At 42.0% G+C, this 13,306-nt stretch overlaps 1 protein-coding gene across 1 annotated transcript; it reads right to left on the bottom strand.

Annotated features, from left to right (window-relative positions):
* Nucleotides 1–1,693: 1,693 nt before the first annotated feature.
* bnip3la (BCL2 interacting protein 3 like a) lies at nucleotides 1,694–12,439 on the bottom strand. The gene is made up of 6 exons (XM_078251674.1): nucleotides 12,342–12,439; nucleotides 9,527–9,797; nucleotides 6,835–6,916; nucleotides 5,860–5,966; nucleotides 4,091–4,240; nucleotides 1,694–2,557 (listed from the first exon to the last, which is right to left on the bottom strand). The coding sequence occupies exons 1-6, from the start codon at nucleotides 12,391–12,393 to the stop codon at nucleotides 2,509–2,511; spliced, it is 711 nt and encodes a 236-aa protein (XP_078107800.1). The 5' UTR covers nucleotides 12,394–12,439; the 3' UTR covers nucleotides 1,694–2,508.
* Between the last annotated feature and the right edge of the window lie 867 nt (nucleotides 12,440–13,306).

The raw sequence follows: 13,306 nt of genomic DNA, 5'->3' as shown, positions 1-13,306 counted from the left end.
TGCAATGGAAAACGGACGCACGGTGTGTCGAGTAGAGTCGAGGCGAGTCGAGCAGGTACCATGTAATGGAAAAACGCCATAAATGTCCCCGTCTAGTCTACAAAGTGACCCCGGAGTTTACAAACCAAAACGCGGGCGGCAGTGTTTCCAAATGTTGAAGTTTTAGGGGCTCGGAAACGCCGCAGTAGTGTGGACGCGAGCAGTGGCGTAGTCTAGTTTTTTGTAGTGAGTATACTGTCATTTTTTTCCCTCCGAGCATTAGGCTCGCCCGTCCCAGAGCGACAACCCCATAGTTTTTAATAACACAACTGCGTAAAGCATCAGCCTCACCTGGCTGCTTTTCGCTAAAACGTCTGCTGCAGCGTCAGTACAGTGTGCACGGTGTAGTTGTTCCGAAGCGACTCGCAACACAGACGGTGAATCTATGAACGTAAGTGTGACCGTTCTCCCACAAAACGATCATCGTAGCGTAACGGTATCCCTGCGTTTTTGTAAGTGGGTATACCGGAATCCTTGACCTTTCCTAGTGGGTATACTCCGTATACCTGCGTATCACGTAGACTACACCACTGGATGCGAGGCATAAACGTAGCAAAAGAGATTTCGTTTTCAAACTAAAACGTAGTACTGTAGATGTAGCCTCATGTTTTTGCAGCTCTAACTCCCAAATTCCACCAGACGTGCTGCGTTTCGGCAGTGTCGTGGTTTTGTTCCGTTGTCCATCATGTGTCATAGCGGACGCCATGCGTCATAGATAGCGGACGCCATGCGTCATAGATAGCGGACGCCATGCGTCATAGCGGATGCCATGCATCATAGATAGCGGACGCCATGCGTCATAGATAGCGGACGCCATGCGCCATAGCGGACGCCATGCGTCATAGCGGATGCCATGCATCATAGTGCTTGTGCTTTTACCATATAAGTACCGTATTTTCCGGACTATAAGTCGCACTTCTTTTCATACTTTGGCTGGTCCTGCGACTTATAGTCAGGTGCGACTTATATATCAAAATATATATAATGTAACATGTTTTAAATGTTATTTCATGCTGAAAACATTACCGTCTACAGCCGCGAGAGGCGCTCTAGGCTTGTGACGACTATATGCTGCTCCTAAAGACAACTGAGAAAGAAAAGAAGCTGCAGGAGACTGCAGGTAGTAAAACACGCAGCCGAAAACGGTCATCGAGCAGCAGAAGGAGAGTTTGGAGTGAGAGAGAAACTTGTGAGGGACTGGAGAAAAGGTTAGTCTTACTGCAATGAAGAAAACAAAGAAAGCTGGTCGCGCTGAAATCCAGATGGCCAGAGCTGGAGGAAGGAGTCCACAGATGGGTGCTTGAACAACGTGCTGCTGGGAGAGGCTCGTCAACAGAGCAGCTACGTTACGTTAACGTAGAGACACCTACCGTATTCAGCCCCTTGTTCTGGGGGCTGTTGGGTAGTTTAATAACTGTTAATGTGTTACGTTAACATAGAGGACACCTACCGTATTCAGCCCCTTGTTCTGGCTGCTGTTGGGTAGTTTAATAACTGTTAATGTGTTACGTTAACGTAGAGGACACCTACCGTATTCAGCCCCTTGTTCTGGGGGCTGTTGGGTAGTTTAATAACTGTTAATGTGTTACGTTAACGTAGAGGACACCTACCGTATTCAGCCCCTTGTTCTGGCTGCTGTTGGGTAGTTTAATAACTGTTAATGTGTTACGTTAACATAGAGGACACCTACCGTATTCAGCCCCTTGTTCTGGGGGCTGTTGGGTAGTTTAATAACTGTTAATGTGTTACGTTAACATAGAGGACACCTACCGTATTCAGCCCCTTGTTCTGGCTGCTGTTGGGTGGTTTAATAACTCTCCTTTCCAGATTAAATGTCTGTTCTTGGTCTTGGATTTTGTGGAATACATTTCTAAATAAATGCGACTTATAGTCCAGTGTGACTTATATATGTTTTTTTCCTCTTCATGACGCATTTTTTGACTGATGCGACTTATACTCCGGAGGGACTTATAGTCCGGAAAATACGGTAGTCTCCATACTGCAGCTAAATGGTTTCTTCCATTTAGTCCAGTTATAATCTTGCTTTTGCCAGACCTTCCTCCACAGCTCTGCGGGGGAAGGTCTGGGTCCGCAGCTCCGTCAAACATAGACCTGGTGCGTATTTCTTGCAGAGCAGAGCTGAGAATCGCTTCTGCGTCGCGTCTGGTGGAATCACAAGCTTTTGTCTTAAGGTTGCTGCGATGGCTAGGAACGCAGTGCAGACGCAACGCGCCTGGTGGAAGTTAGGGGAACCGGGGTCTGTCTTGTTCTGGATTCAAGTCGGTGATAGCTGCCCCTGTGTCAGAATAGGATGGAGTGCAACCACGTTACGGCATGTGTGTTTAACTCTATAACTAATATCAATGTGACAGGATTGAATGCTGACTGGAAGGGAAATGTGGGCAGAGAGACCGCTGGACCACACGAGGATGGATGGGACGCTCGGAGAGGTACGGCTTCATCTTCTGCTCAGTAAGAGCTGCTGGAGGCTGTGGCAATTCTCTTCCCAATGTACACCCTGGAGACAAAACAAATGCACATGATGCATGAAAGACATTACAGTTATGAAGATGAACTGATTAGTCATCAACTATTATCCCTTATGTTGTCTTCGGGTACATTTGGGCCCATTTTCTAAATGTCTATATCAGAAATATGGGGTTTTTTTTAACAACGGATGGATGATCCCATACAACGCGCTTCACAAGTACAACAGAAGATCTACACTTTCATTGAATTTGGGGTGTTTTGTTACATTATTTTGCATTTGAAAAAGAAATTGAAATGTTTTGAGACTCCTCGCTGAACGTTGACCCTTCTGTGATGATCCTTCCTTTAATATTAGTTTAAATAATTCATGCTTTCTGCTTTTTTAACTCAAGAATTAAGTATAATTTCCTATAAATGAGTTTTTTATTGACCATGAATTCCCAAAATAAGTAATAAGTGAACTAGTTATGGTTTGGTGTTGGTGGTGTTTATACATGGTAGTGAGAAGTAGCGTTAAACGTCAAAAAACCGCCAAAAAACATTGAATAAAGCGCCAAATGTGTCGAAAAAAAGCCCATCCATTAATCCGTTTGAGTCATTTCTTTATGATAAAACAGGTCAACCTCTCTGCTGTCAGCTTGTTAAATGTGAACATGTTCTAGTTTCTTCTCTCCTCTGTGACAGGAAACTGAATATCTTTGAGTTGTGGACACAACGAGACATTTGAGGATGTCATCTTGGGACTTTTTGGGAAACACTGATCCACATTTTTCACCATTTTAGAGACCAGACAACTCATCCGTTAATGCAGAAAATGATCGACAATGAAACAGAATTGTAAGATGTAGCCCTAGCGCAGTAAATAAGTGACCAGGTAAACAGCAAGAAATGAGAGAAAAGGAAGTGAGGTAAAGGAAGTGTCAAAATAACCAGGGATGCACCAAATCCAGGATTCGGATGCGGATGAATATTGGGCTTTTTGACGGGGTTGGGTTTCTGCTGAACCCTACGCTGGTCGACGTGATGACGGCGCCGTTGATTACAGGAAGGTGTTAACGTAGGTGGAGCGTTCAATGCAGCAGGCTGAGAGGAAGTGGAAATGGAACTGGTGAGCAGAAAAAGTGTTGTTTGGCAGTACTTTCAGTCAAAAGAAGGCCATTCAAGTCCAGCTACATGTTCAATCTGCAATGCTGATTAGTCTGGTGGTGGCGAGGACCCTAAACAATACACAACATCACCGCTGTTACAACATCTGGTATGAAACATCTGGAAGAATACGAGCTGAGCATGAAGGAATCTACAGACAGCAGCCAGAATGCAGCAACTTCAGGTACGGCAAAGGAAGGACAGTCACTGTTTACTTCATTAATGTGTTGACTGTGTTCATGGACTGAGGACGGGACGAGGACTCAGCAGAATCTCAACCAGGGGGTTCAGGATTCAGCCGAACCCCAAAAATCTGGATTCAGTGCATCCCTTGTTAATAAGAGAAGATAGGATCTTTCCGCCACCTTGCAGTACATCAGCGAATGAAGACAGAGCTGCATGAATTCAGACTCACCCGATGCCGAGAGCAAGGATGTGTGAGAGGAGTAAGGAAGGGATGAAGACTTTGAGGAATTCGGCAGAAAAGATGCCCCCTTTCTTCATGACTCCACTCTTCCTCATACTGAGAGATACTGAACGCCGGGGGTGCCTGAAGTGGAACACCCTGTGAGGAATAATCACACCGATTACAAATAAAAAGCGCCGAAAATCGACAAAAACATTGAAAATATGTGACACCATTTTCTTTTAAGAAAAGTGACCAAAAAGTCTAAAAAAAAAGGGACAAAAACATAGGAAAAAAGGGACAGATCTTTTTGAAAAAAGTGCTTAAAACGTCACCAAAAAAACCCGAAAAAAGAAGAAGTTGCGATTGGAAGAACATTACATATTGTGTACTGTTGCAGTACTTTGCTTTATTGTTTATTTGCCGTTAACCCTCCTGTTGTCATCGGGTCAAACGTGACCTGTTTACAAAAACGTTCAGAACTACGATGATACAACGCTGAAAAAATAAATCGCCGAAAACATTTTTTCAAAACGCTGAAAACAAGAAAAAAAACCTCAAAAACATCGTCAAAGGTGACAAAAACATAATAAAAAAAAAAACGCAAAAAAATGACTAAAACATAATTTAAAAAAAACCCCAAAAGTGACTAAAAATTGTTAAAAAAGTGACAAAAACGTAATAAAAAAAAATAAAAAAATGACAAAAAATTGTTAAAAAAAGTGACAAAAACATAATAAAAAAAAAATGACAAAAAATTGTTAAAAAAATGACAAAAACATAATAAAAAATAAAATGACAAAAAATTGTTAAAAAAACGCCCAAAAAGTGACAATTTTTTTTTTTAAACGCCCAAAAATTGACTAAAACTAAAACTGACAGAAACTTGTTAAAAAATGACAAATAATTGTTAAAAAAGTGACAAAAACATAATAAAAAAAAAATGACAAAAAATTGTTAAAAAAACGCCCAAAAAGTGACAATTTTTTTTTTTTAAACGCCCAAAAATTTACTAAAACATTATTAAAAAAAAAAAAAACTGACAGAAACTTGTTAAAAAAGTGACAAAAACATAATAAAAAAACGCCCAAAAAAATGACAAAATTTTTTTAAAAAAACGCCCAAAAAGTGACTAAAACATTATAAAAAAATTAAAAAAAAACTGACAAAAACTTGTTAAAAAGTGACAAAAACATAATAAAAAAAACAAAACAAAAAATGACAAAAAAATTTTTTAAAAGTGACAAAAACATAATAAAAAAACGCTCAAAAAATGACTAAAAATTGTTAAAAAAGTGACAAAAACATAAAAAATAAATAAAAAAAATGACAAAAAAAATGTTAAAAAAACGCCCAAAAAGTGACAAATTTTTTTTTTTTAAACGCCCAAAAATTTACTAAAACATTATTAAAAAAAAAACCCAAAACTGACAGAAACTTGTTAAAAAAGTGACAAAAACATAATAAAAAAATGACAAAAAAATGTTAAAAAAAAACGCCCAAAAAGTGGATTAAACATTATAAAAAAATTTAAAAAAAACTGACAAAAACTTGTTAAAAAGTGACAAAAACATAATAAAAAACGCTCAAAAATGACTAAAAAATTGTTAAAAAAAGTGACAAAAACATAAAAAAATAAATTAAAAAAATGACTAAAACATAATAATAATAATAATAAAAAAAAAGTTGCAGGTCGACGGTAAGACAACACAAAGACTAAAGCAAAAATATCCTGAACCCGTGTTAGTTGATGATTGTGGAGCGGAGAGTCTGCTTACTTTGGTGGGACGTTTTCGGGTCGGCTGGACCAATCAGAGACCCAGTCTACTTCTTTGTTCATCAGGATGTCTTCTTCTCTGTCCTTCTCTGGACCGTCGTCCTCTGACTGCACACGTGGACGTACAGGGAGCAAGTTTAAGGGTACAATTAAGGGGTAACGTTGTTTTTTTTCAACCTATTTTCCCATGTTTTTGTGTCTAAGTGACTGATGGGAACAACAATCTTTGAAATCGTTCCAGTGTTACGCAAAACAGGCTGCAAAGTAGCTTTAACGGGCAATTTCGCACCTTCAATTTACATCCACTAAAAGTTCTGTTATTGCTGCTGACAGACTCAGATTATTATTCTAAGTGTCTGACAACATTATGAAAGGATCCCTACAGAGATAGACCTTTTAGTTAAAGAGGAAGATCCTTTTAGTTTAACATGAAACAGCCCCGAAATCACCATCACCAAACCCCACCAGAGCCAGCATATTTCCACCAGACTCCATGTAAATAATCAGGTCTTTTAGCGTGTATAGAGCCAGCATATCTCAACCAGACTCCATTTAAATAATCAGGACTTTTAGCGTGTATAGAGCCAGCATATTTCCACCAGACTCCATGTAAATAATCAGGTCTTTTAGCGTGTATAGAGCCAGCATATTTCCACGTGTAAATGGGTGAATTAAGGGTTTATTTCAACCAAACCAGAGTGGTGATTGTTGGAACAGTGGAAAGATGAACCAAGACGGCTTTTGGTAGTTTTATTTAGTTTGTGTCCACTTTGAATGAAGTGTGATTTACGATGATAAAAGTCCTGATTATTTACATGGAGTCTGGTGGAGTTTGGTGATGGTGATTTCGGGGCTCAATACTGGACCAGTTTCAAAGATTTGTGTTAACATTAGTCATGTATAGACACCAATACATGGGGAAATAGGGTCCTGGTTGAAAATGACTTACATTTAAACTTTAAAAATGTTGTTTTACCTGACTGTCTTTGAGGCTGGACATCTCCACGTCGAACATTATCTGGCCCTCGTCCCGGTCTGGACTCGGTGGCCTGTGAGGACTGAGTCAACAGATCGGTATGAAAACAAGACAACAACAACAAACGCTCATCTGAGCTTTAAAGCCTTTATGAACACCAGCGCTGGAATGTAACTAAGTACATGTACTTCAGTACTGTACTTTAAGTCCAAATGTTGAGGTACTTGTACTTTACTTGAGTCTTTTCTTTTCATGCTATTTTCTACTTCTACTCTGCTACATTCATCTGTTCCATCTTTAGTTACTAGTTACTTTAGTTACTAGTTACTTTAGTTACTCCACTACATTCATCTGTTACAGCTTTAGTTACTAGTTACTTTAGTTACTAGTTACTTTACACATTCAGATTACTGCACACAGAACACATGTAGTTTATAACATTTGATGTTTTATTAGGAATGAAACTAGCCAACGATATAACGGCTACAAGTCCAGCTGGAAGACAGAGAGAGAGGAGAGAAAGAAACAAAAAGGAAAGAAAGAGACAGAACGAACAGAGAGAGAAAGAGACAGAAAGGAAAAGAAAGAAAGGAAAGAAAGAGACAGAAAGGAAAGAGACAGAAAGGAAAGAAAGACAGAAAGGAAAGAAAGACAGAAAGGAAAGAAAGACAGAAAGGAAAGAAAGACAGAAAGGAAAGAAAGAGACAGAAAGGAAAGAGACAGAAAGGAAAGAGACAGAAAGGAAAGAGACAGAAAGGAAAGAAAGAGACAGAAAGGAAAGAGACAGAAAGGAAAGAAAGAGACAGAAAGGAAAGAAAGAGACAGAAAGAAAAGAGACAGAAAGGAAAGAAAGAGACGGAAAGGAAAGCGAGAAACCGAAAGGAAAGAAAGAGACAGAAAGGAAAGAGACAGAAAGAAAGCGAGAGACAGAACGAGACAGAAAGAGACAGAAAGGAAAGAACGAGACAGAACGGAAAGAAAGAGACAGAAAGGAAAGAGACAGAACAGAAAGAGACAGAAAGAAAGCGAGAGACAGAAAGAGACAGAAAGGAAAGAACGAGACAGAAAGGAAAGAACGAGACAGAAAGGAAAGAGACAGAAAAGAAAGAGGACAGAAAAGAAAGGAAAGAAAGAGACAGAAAGAAAGAGACAGAAAGGAAAGAAAGAGACAGAAAGGAAAGAGACAGAAAGAAAGAGACAGAAAGGAAAGGAAAGAAAGAGACAGAAAGCGAGAAACAGAAAGGAAAGAAAGAGACAGAAAGGAAAGATAGAGACAGAAAGAAAGAGACAGAAAGGAAAGAGACAGAAAGAAAGAGACAGAAAGGAAAGGAAGGAAAGACAGAAAGAGACAGAAAGAAAGCGAGAGACAGAAAGGAAAGGAAGGAAAGAGACAAAGGAGACAGAAAGGAAAGGAAGGAAAGAGACAGAAAGAAAGAGACAGAAAGGAAAGAGACAGAAAGGAAAGGAAGGAAAGAGACAGAAAGAAAGAGACAGAAAGGAAAGAGACAGAAAGAAAGAGACAGAAAGGAAAGGAAAGAAAGAGACAGAAAGGAAAGAGACAGAAAGGAAAGGAAGAAGGAAAGTTCATGACACAACTGTTTGGATGGTTTCCAGGATTCTTCCAGCTCTGGTTCCTACCTGTCCCAGGAGGAGCTGCTCTGGCTGTTTTCTGGTTCCTACCTGTCCCAGGAGGAGCTGCTCTGACTGTTTTTTGGTTCCTACCTGTCCCAGGAGGAGCTGCTCTGACTGTTTTTTGGTTCCTACCTGTCCAAGGAGGAGCTGCTCTGGCTGTTTTCTGGTCCCTACCTGTCCAAGGAGGAGCTGCTCTGACTGTTTTCTGGTTCCTACCTGTCCCAGGAGGAGCTGCTCTGGCTGTTTTCTGGTTCCTACCTGTCCCAGGAGGAGCTGCTCTGGCTGTTTTCTGGTCCCTACCTGTCCCAGGAGGAGCTGCTCTGGCTGTTTTCTGGTTCCTACCTGTCCCAGGAGGAGCTGCTCTGACTGTTTTTTGGTTCCTACCTGTCCAAGGAGGAGCTGCTCTGACTGTTTTCTGGTTCCTACCTGTCACAGGAGGAGCTGCTCTGACTGTTTTCTGGTTCCTACCTGTCCCAGGAGGAGCTGCTCTGACTGTTTTCTGGTTCCCTACCTGTCTCAGGAGGAGCTGCTCTGACTGTTTTCTGGTTCCCTACCTGTCTCAGGAGGAGCTGCTCTGGCTGTTTTCTGGTTCCCTACCTGTCTCAGGAGGAGCTGCTCTGACTGTTTTCTGGTTCCCTACCTGTCTCAGGAGGAGCTGCTCTGACTGTTTTTTGGTTCCTACCTGTCCAAGGAGGAGCTGCTCTGACTGTTTTTTGGTTCCTACCTGTCCAAGGAGGAGCTGCTCTGACTGTTTTTTGGTTCCTACCTGTCCAAGGAGGAGCTGCTCTGACTGTTTTCTGGTTCCTACCTGTCCCAGGAGGAGCTGCTCTGACTGTTTTCTGGTTCCTACCTGTCACAGGAGGAGCTGCTCTGGCTGTTTTCTGGTTCCTACCTGTCTCAGGAGGAGCTGCTCTGACTGTTTTCTGGTTCCTACCTGTCCCAGGAGGAGCTGCTCTGACTGTTTTCTGGTTCCTACCTGTCCCAGGAGGAGCTGCTCTGACTGTTTTCTGGTTCCTACCTGTCCCAGGAGGAGCTGCTCTGACTGTTTTCTGGTTCCTACCTGTCACAGGAGGAGCTGCTCTGGCTGGATTCGTGCTGGGCGTCCAGGAGGATCTTCTCCATGTCTCCGTTGTGGATGGAGGACGACGACGGCACGTGTTCCAGACCTCCGATCAAGGTCTCGTCGCTCTCCGGAACCACCTCCAGGGTCTGCAGAGCCGGACTCATGCCAGCGTTTGCGTTTATTTGGTCTGCAGCGGGCATTGTTGGCGGGCTGGTCTGTGCACCATGGGCCGCTGGGTTCCCGTTCAGCTCCAGCTCTACCCAAGAGCCTTAGCAACACAAAGGTCACGGAAGAGGGGAAGGAAGGAAGAAAGGGAGGGAGGAAGGGAGGAAGGAAGGAAGGAAGGGAGGGAGGGAGGGAGGAAGGAAGGAAGGGAGGGAGGGAGGAAGGAAGAAAGGAAGGGAACGTTAGCTTGTTGTGTCAACATCAGGCTTTTCCATTGTAGGTCTTTTACCACAGACAGTATATATAATGGACCAACAGACCCCGTGTCTCTGGACGGAGACCAGTGAAGGACATTAGAAGCTCTTTCCCGGTGATGGCTGAGCGTTACTGAGCAGCCTCCAACTGAGCTTGAAGACGTAGATGTGACGTGAGCAACCTGTCTGAAAGTTGGAAGTCTTCTGGTAGCTGTGCCAAGAGAAATCTCAATCATTCCCAATCTAGCAGAGACGGAGAGCGTAGGTATATGTAAGGAGATAACATAGACACAGGCTCATTATTGATCACTAAAATGATAGTTAACATTAGTCATTACACTTAAACCTCTAACCTGGCCTGGGAACGCCTTGGGATCCCCCAGTCGGAGCTGGTTAATGTGGCCCGGGAAAGGGAAGTTTGGGGTCCCCTGCTGGAGCTGCTACCCCCGAGACCCGACCCCGGATAAGCGGATGAAGATGGATGGATGGATGGATGGACTTAAACAGCTAATGGAAGTCCAAACTGCCTGCGAGCTTCTCCTGTACTATACGGTAACTCCTCTACTGTGGGACAGTAAGTGGCGCCATTTTGCTGCTAACAAGCCATCACCTCCCGTTAGCATCCCGTTAGCATCCCGTTAGCATCCCATTGACTGCCATTCATTCTGACGTCACTTTGACAGAGAATAACTTTACATCTGAAGCGTTTAAAGACTCTATTTGTCCGTTGTTTATTTCTAAAGAAACACGACAATGTATAAAAGGCTCCATTACCTTGTAGCTCACGTTATGGCTCCGTAGCAGACGTTTTTATAACAATAGGCTAACGATTGGGTCATAACCACGAGACTTCCTGTCTCATAGTAGAGGAGTTACCGTATAGTACAGGAGAAGCTCTCAGGCAGTTTGGACTTCCATCAGCTGTTTAAGTGTAATGACTAATGTTAACTATCATTTTAGTGATCAATAATGAGCCTGTGTCTATGTTATCTCCTTACATATACCTACGCTCTCCGTCTCTGTAAGATTGGGAATGATTGAGATTTCTCTTGGCACAGCTACCAGAAGACTTCCAACTTTCAGACAGGTTGCTCACGTCACATCTACGTCTTCAAGCTCAGTTGGAGGCTGCTCAGTAACGCTCAGCCATCACCGGGAAAGAGCTTCTAATGTCCTTCACTGGTCTCCGTCCAGAGACACGGGATCTGGTGGTCCATTATATATACTGTCTATGCGTCTACCCCAGTTCATGCAAACGTAAATGTTTTGAGAATTTTGAGAATGAACAACTAAACACGTTACACACTGGACCTTTAAAAAAAAAAAAAAACATATTTCTGATAATTCCGTTAAAAAACGGGTCAAATTGGACCCAAGGACAACATGAGGTTTAAATGGTGGAAAAGCTGACCTACATTTCCTGCAGCACTATCACACTGCATTTAGATGAACTCTGGCTGTGCACAGCATCCATAATAACGTGCATTTCTTTGTGCTACTGCCCCAAAAACCGCGTGCACATTTTGTTTTCCAGACGGCAGGGTTATGTAATCTCTGTAATGACCAGCGGGCTCGTGTTGGCAAACAATGCACACCTTTTTATAGCACGAGCCCTCCTTTCTTCCCCGTTTAAGCCTCGCTAAAAATATATAATGTGTATTTCAACGTATGCATGACTGACTGCAAATCTACAGACGAGTATATGTCAACAAAGCTGCTATCATGTGAGGTATTGCATAACTGTGGAAGAGACAGTCTGCCCAGGCATGTCGCTGTTGTCAGATATAAATCGCTTTTCTGTCTAAGCAAACGTTATAATTACATATAAATGTGATATATTAATATTGTTCATGGATTCACACTGGACACACATATCGCCTGTTTGTTTTAAATGTGATTTCGGGGCGGTTTGTCTGCAGCCACTTGTGCTAAACACCCTACTATTGTCGTTCTTTACAGTTTATATTTAGTTAGGAAATACTGTGGCCAGTTAAATGTTAAAGCGACACGCCTACATGAAGGGTGAGTGATATGTCCTGTTATTATTATTAGCATCAGATAGCACCAAAAAAAGCAACATTTATTTCGTCTTTTGTCCCAAACTTGTTGTCATTTAGGCTTGAGCCCGCCCCAGCGCCGACGGGTGTACGTGATTGGCTGCGCTTACATCAGCCAAACATTTGTCGCTACGCTATTGGCTCAATTCGCGGTGAATGATGTCAAACATCACCCTCCGCCTCCGCCTCCACCCCTGGCAGGAGAAGAGGAAATACCGAAGCCGATGGTAACTTTTCCCAATAAAACCTTAATTACAGGTACATTCCCAGTTAAAACACGCACTCGGTCAGAGTAGCTGAAGTAGTTTTTTCTGTAACTTGGAGCTCGGTACGTACCGTGAAGCCCGGGCTCCTCGTTATTGTTTTGTTGAGCAGCAGCGGTGGACATGTTGACTTTCCAGTTTCAGCATTCATCAACATGACACGCAAGCTAACTGCGATGTGCGCATGCGCTACATCTGTCCAGCTTCCAGACCATCAATATAAACACAGGCAGATAAGAGACTGAAATGGGCCAAAAAATAAGCGGGGAGGGCGGGGAGTCTTTCTCCAAAGACCCGAATCGTTAAAGGGTTTTAAAATAACTACAGCAACCCTACTCAAGGGCATAGGCTGTGCACATTATAACTAGGGGGTCTGGGTGTCCTCCCACAGAAAATGTTGTGCGTCAAAATACTTAATTTCATGCATTCTGCAGAATATCTATGCATCAATTTATGGTGCAAATGTCTTTATGTAAAGGACATTATTCTCCTGTATGGTTCAAAACGTGCATATTTAATATACTTTATGTTTACCTCTTATGGGGAGTGGGTTGTCTTTCATACTTTATGAGGGGGACTAATCCCCTGCATTCCCCCTGTAACCTACACCTATCACCCTATGCCGAAAAAATAGAAACTTCAGTTCAGTTTGGGAGTCGTCCTCAGCATTAGTTGTTCTGGTTTCAGAATGATGAAGACAGTTGGACAAAAGACAGGATGTAAAAACCCAGAATAATACCTTGAACAAAACAAAAGTGTCACCACAAAGCAGCATCTGGTCATTTTATTCAGAATTCAGGTTTGAAATTCTTAATTACTTTTCTCTGTGTATGTGTGTATATGTGTATATATATATGTGTGTGTGTGTGTGTGTATGTATATATACACATACATACACACACACACACATACATATATACACATATAAATCACATACATATAAATATTTCACACACTATACATACATCACTACATACATACATATATACACATATACATATGTGTAAATATATATATATACACACACATACATACATA

The sequence above is a fragment of the Sander vitreus genome, chromosome 5 (assembly GCF_031162955.1).
Source record: "Sander vitreus isolate 19-12246 chromosome 5, sanVit1, whole genome shotgun sequence".
Lineage (NCBI taxonomy): Eukaryota > Metazoa > Chordata > Actinopteri > Perciformes > Percidae > Sander > Sander vitreus.
The sequence above is the reverse complement of the archived record's forward strand: the minus strand, read 5'-3'. Positions and strand labels throughout refer to the sequence as shown.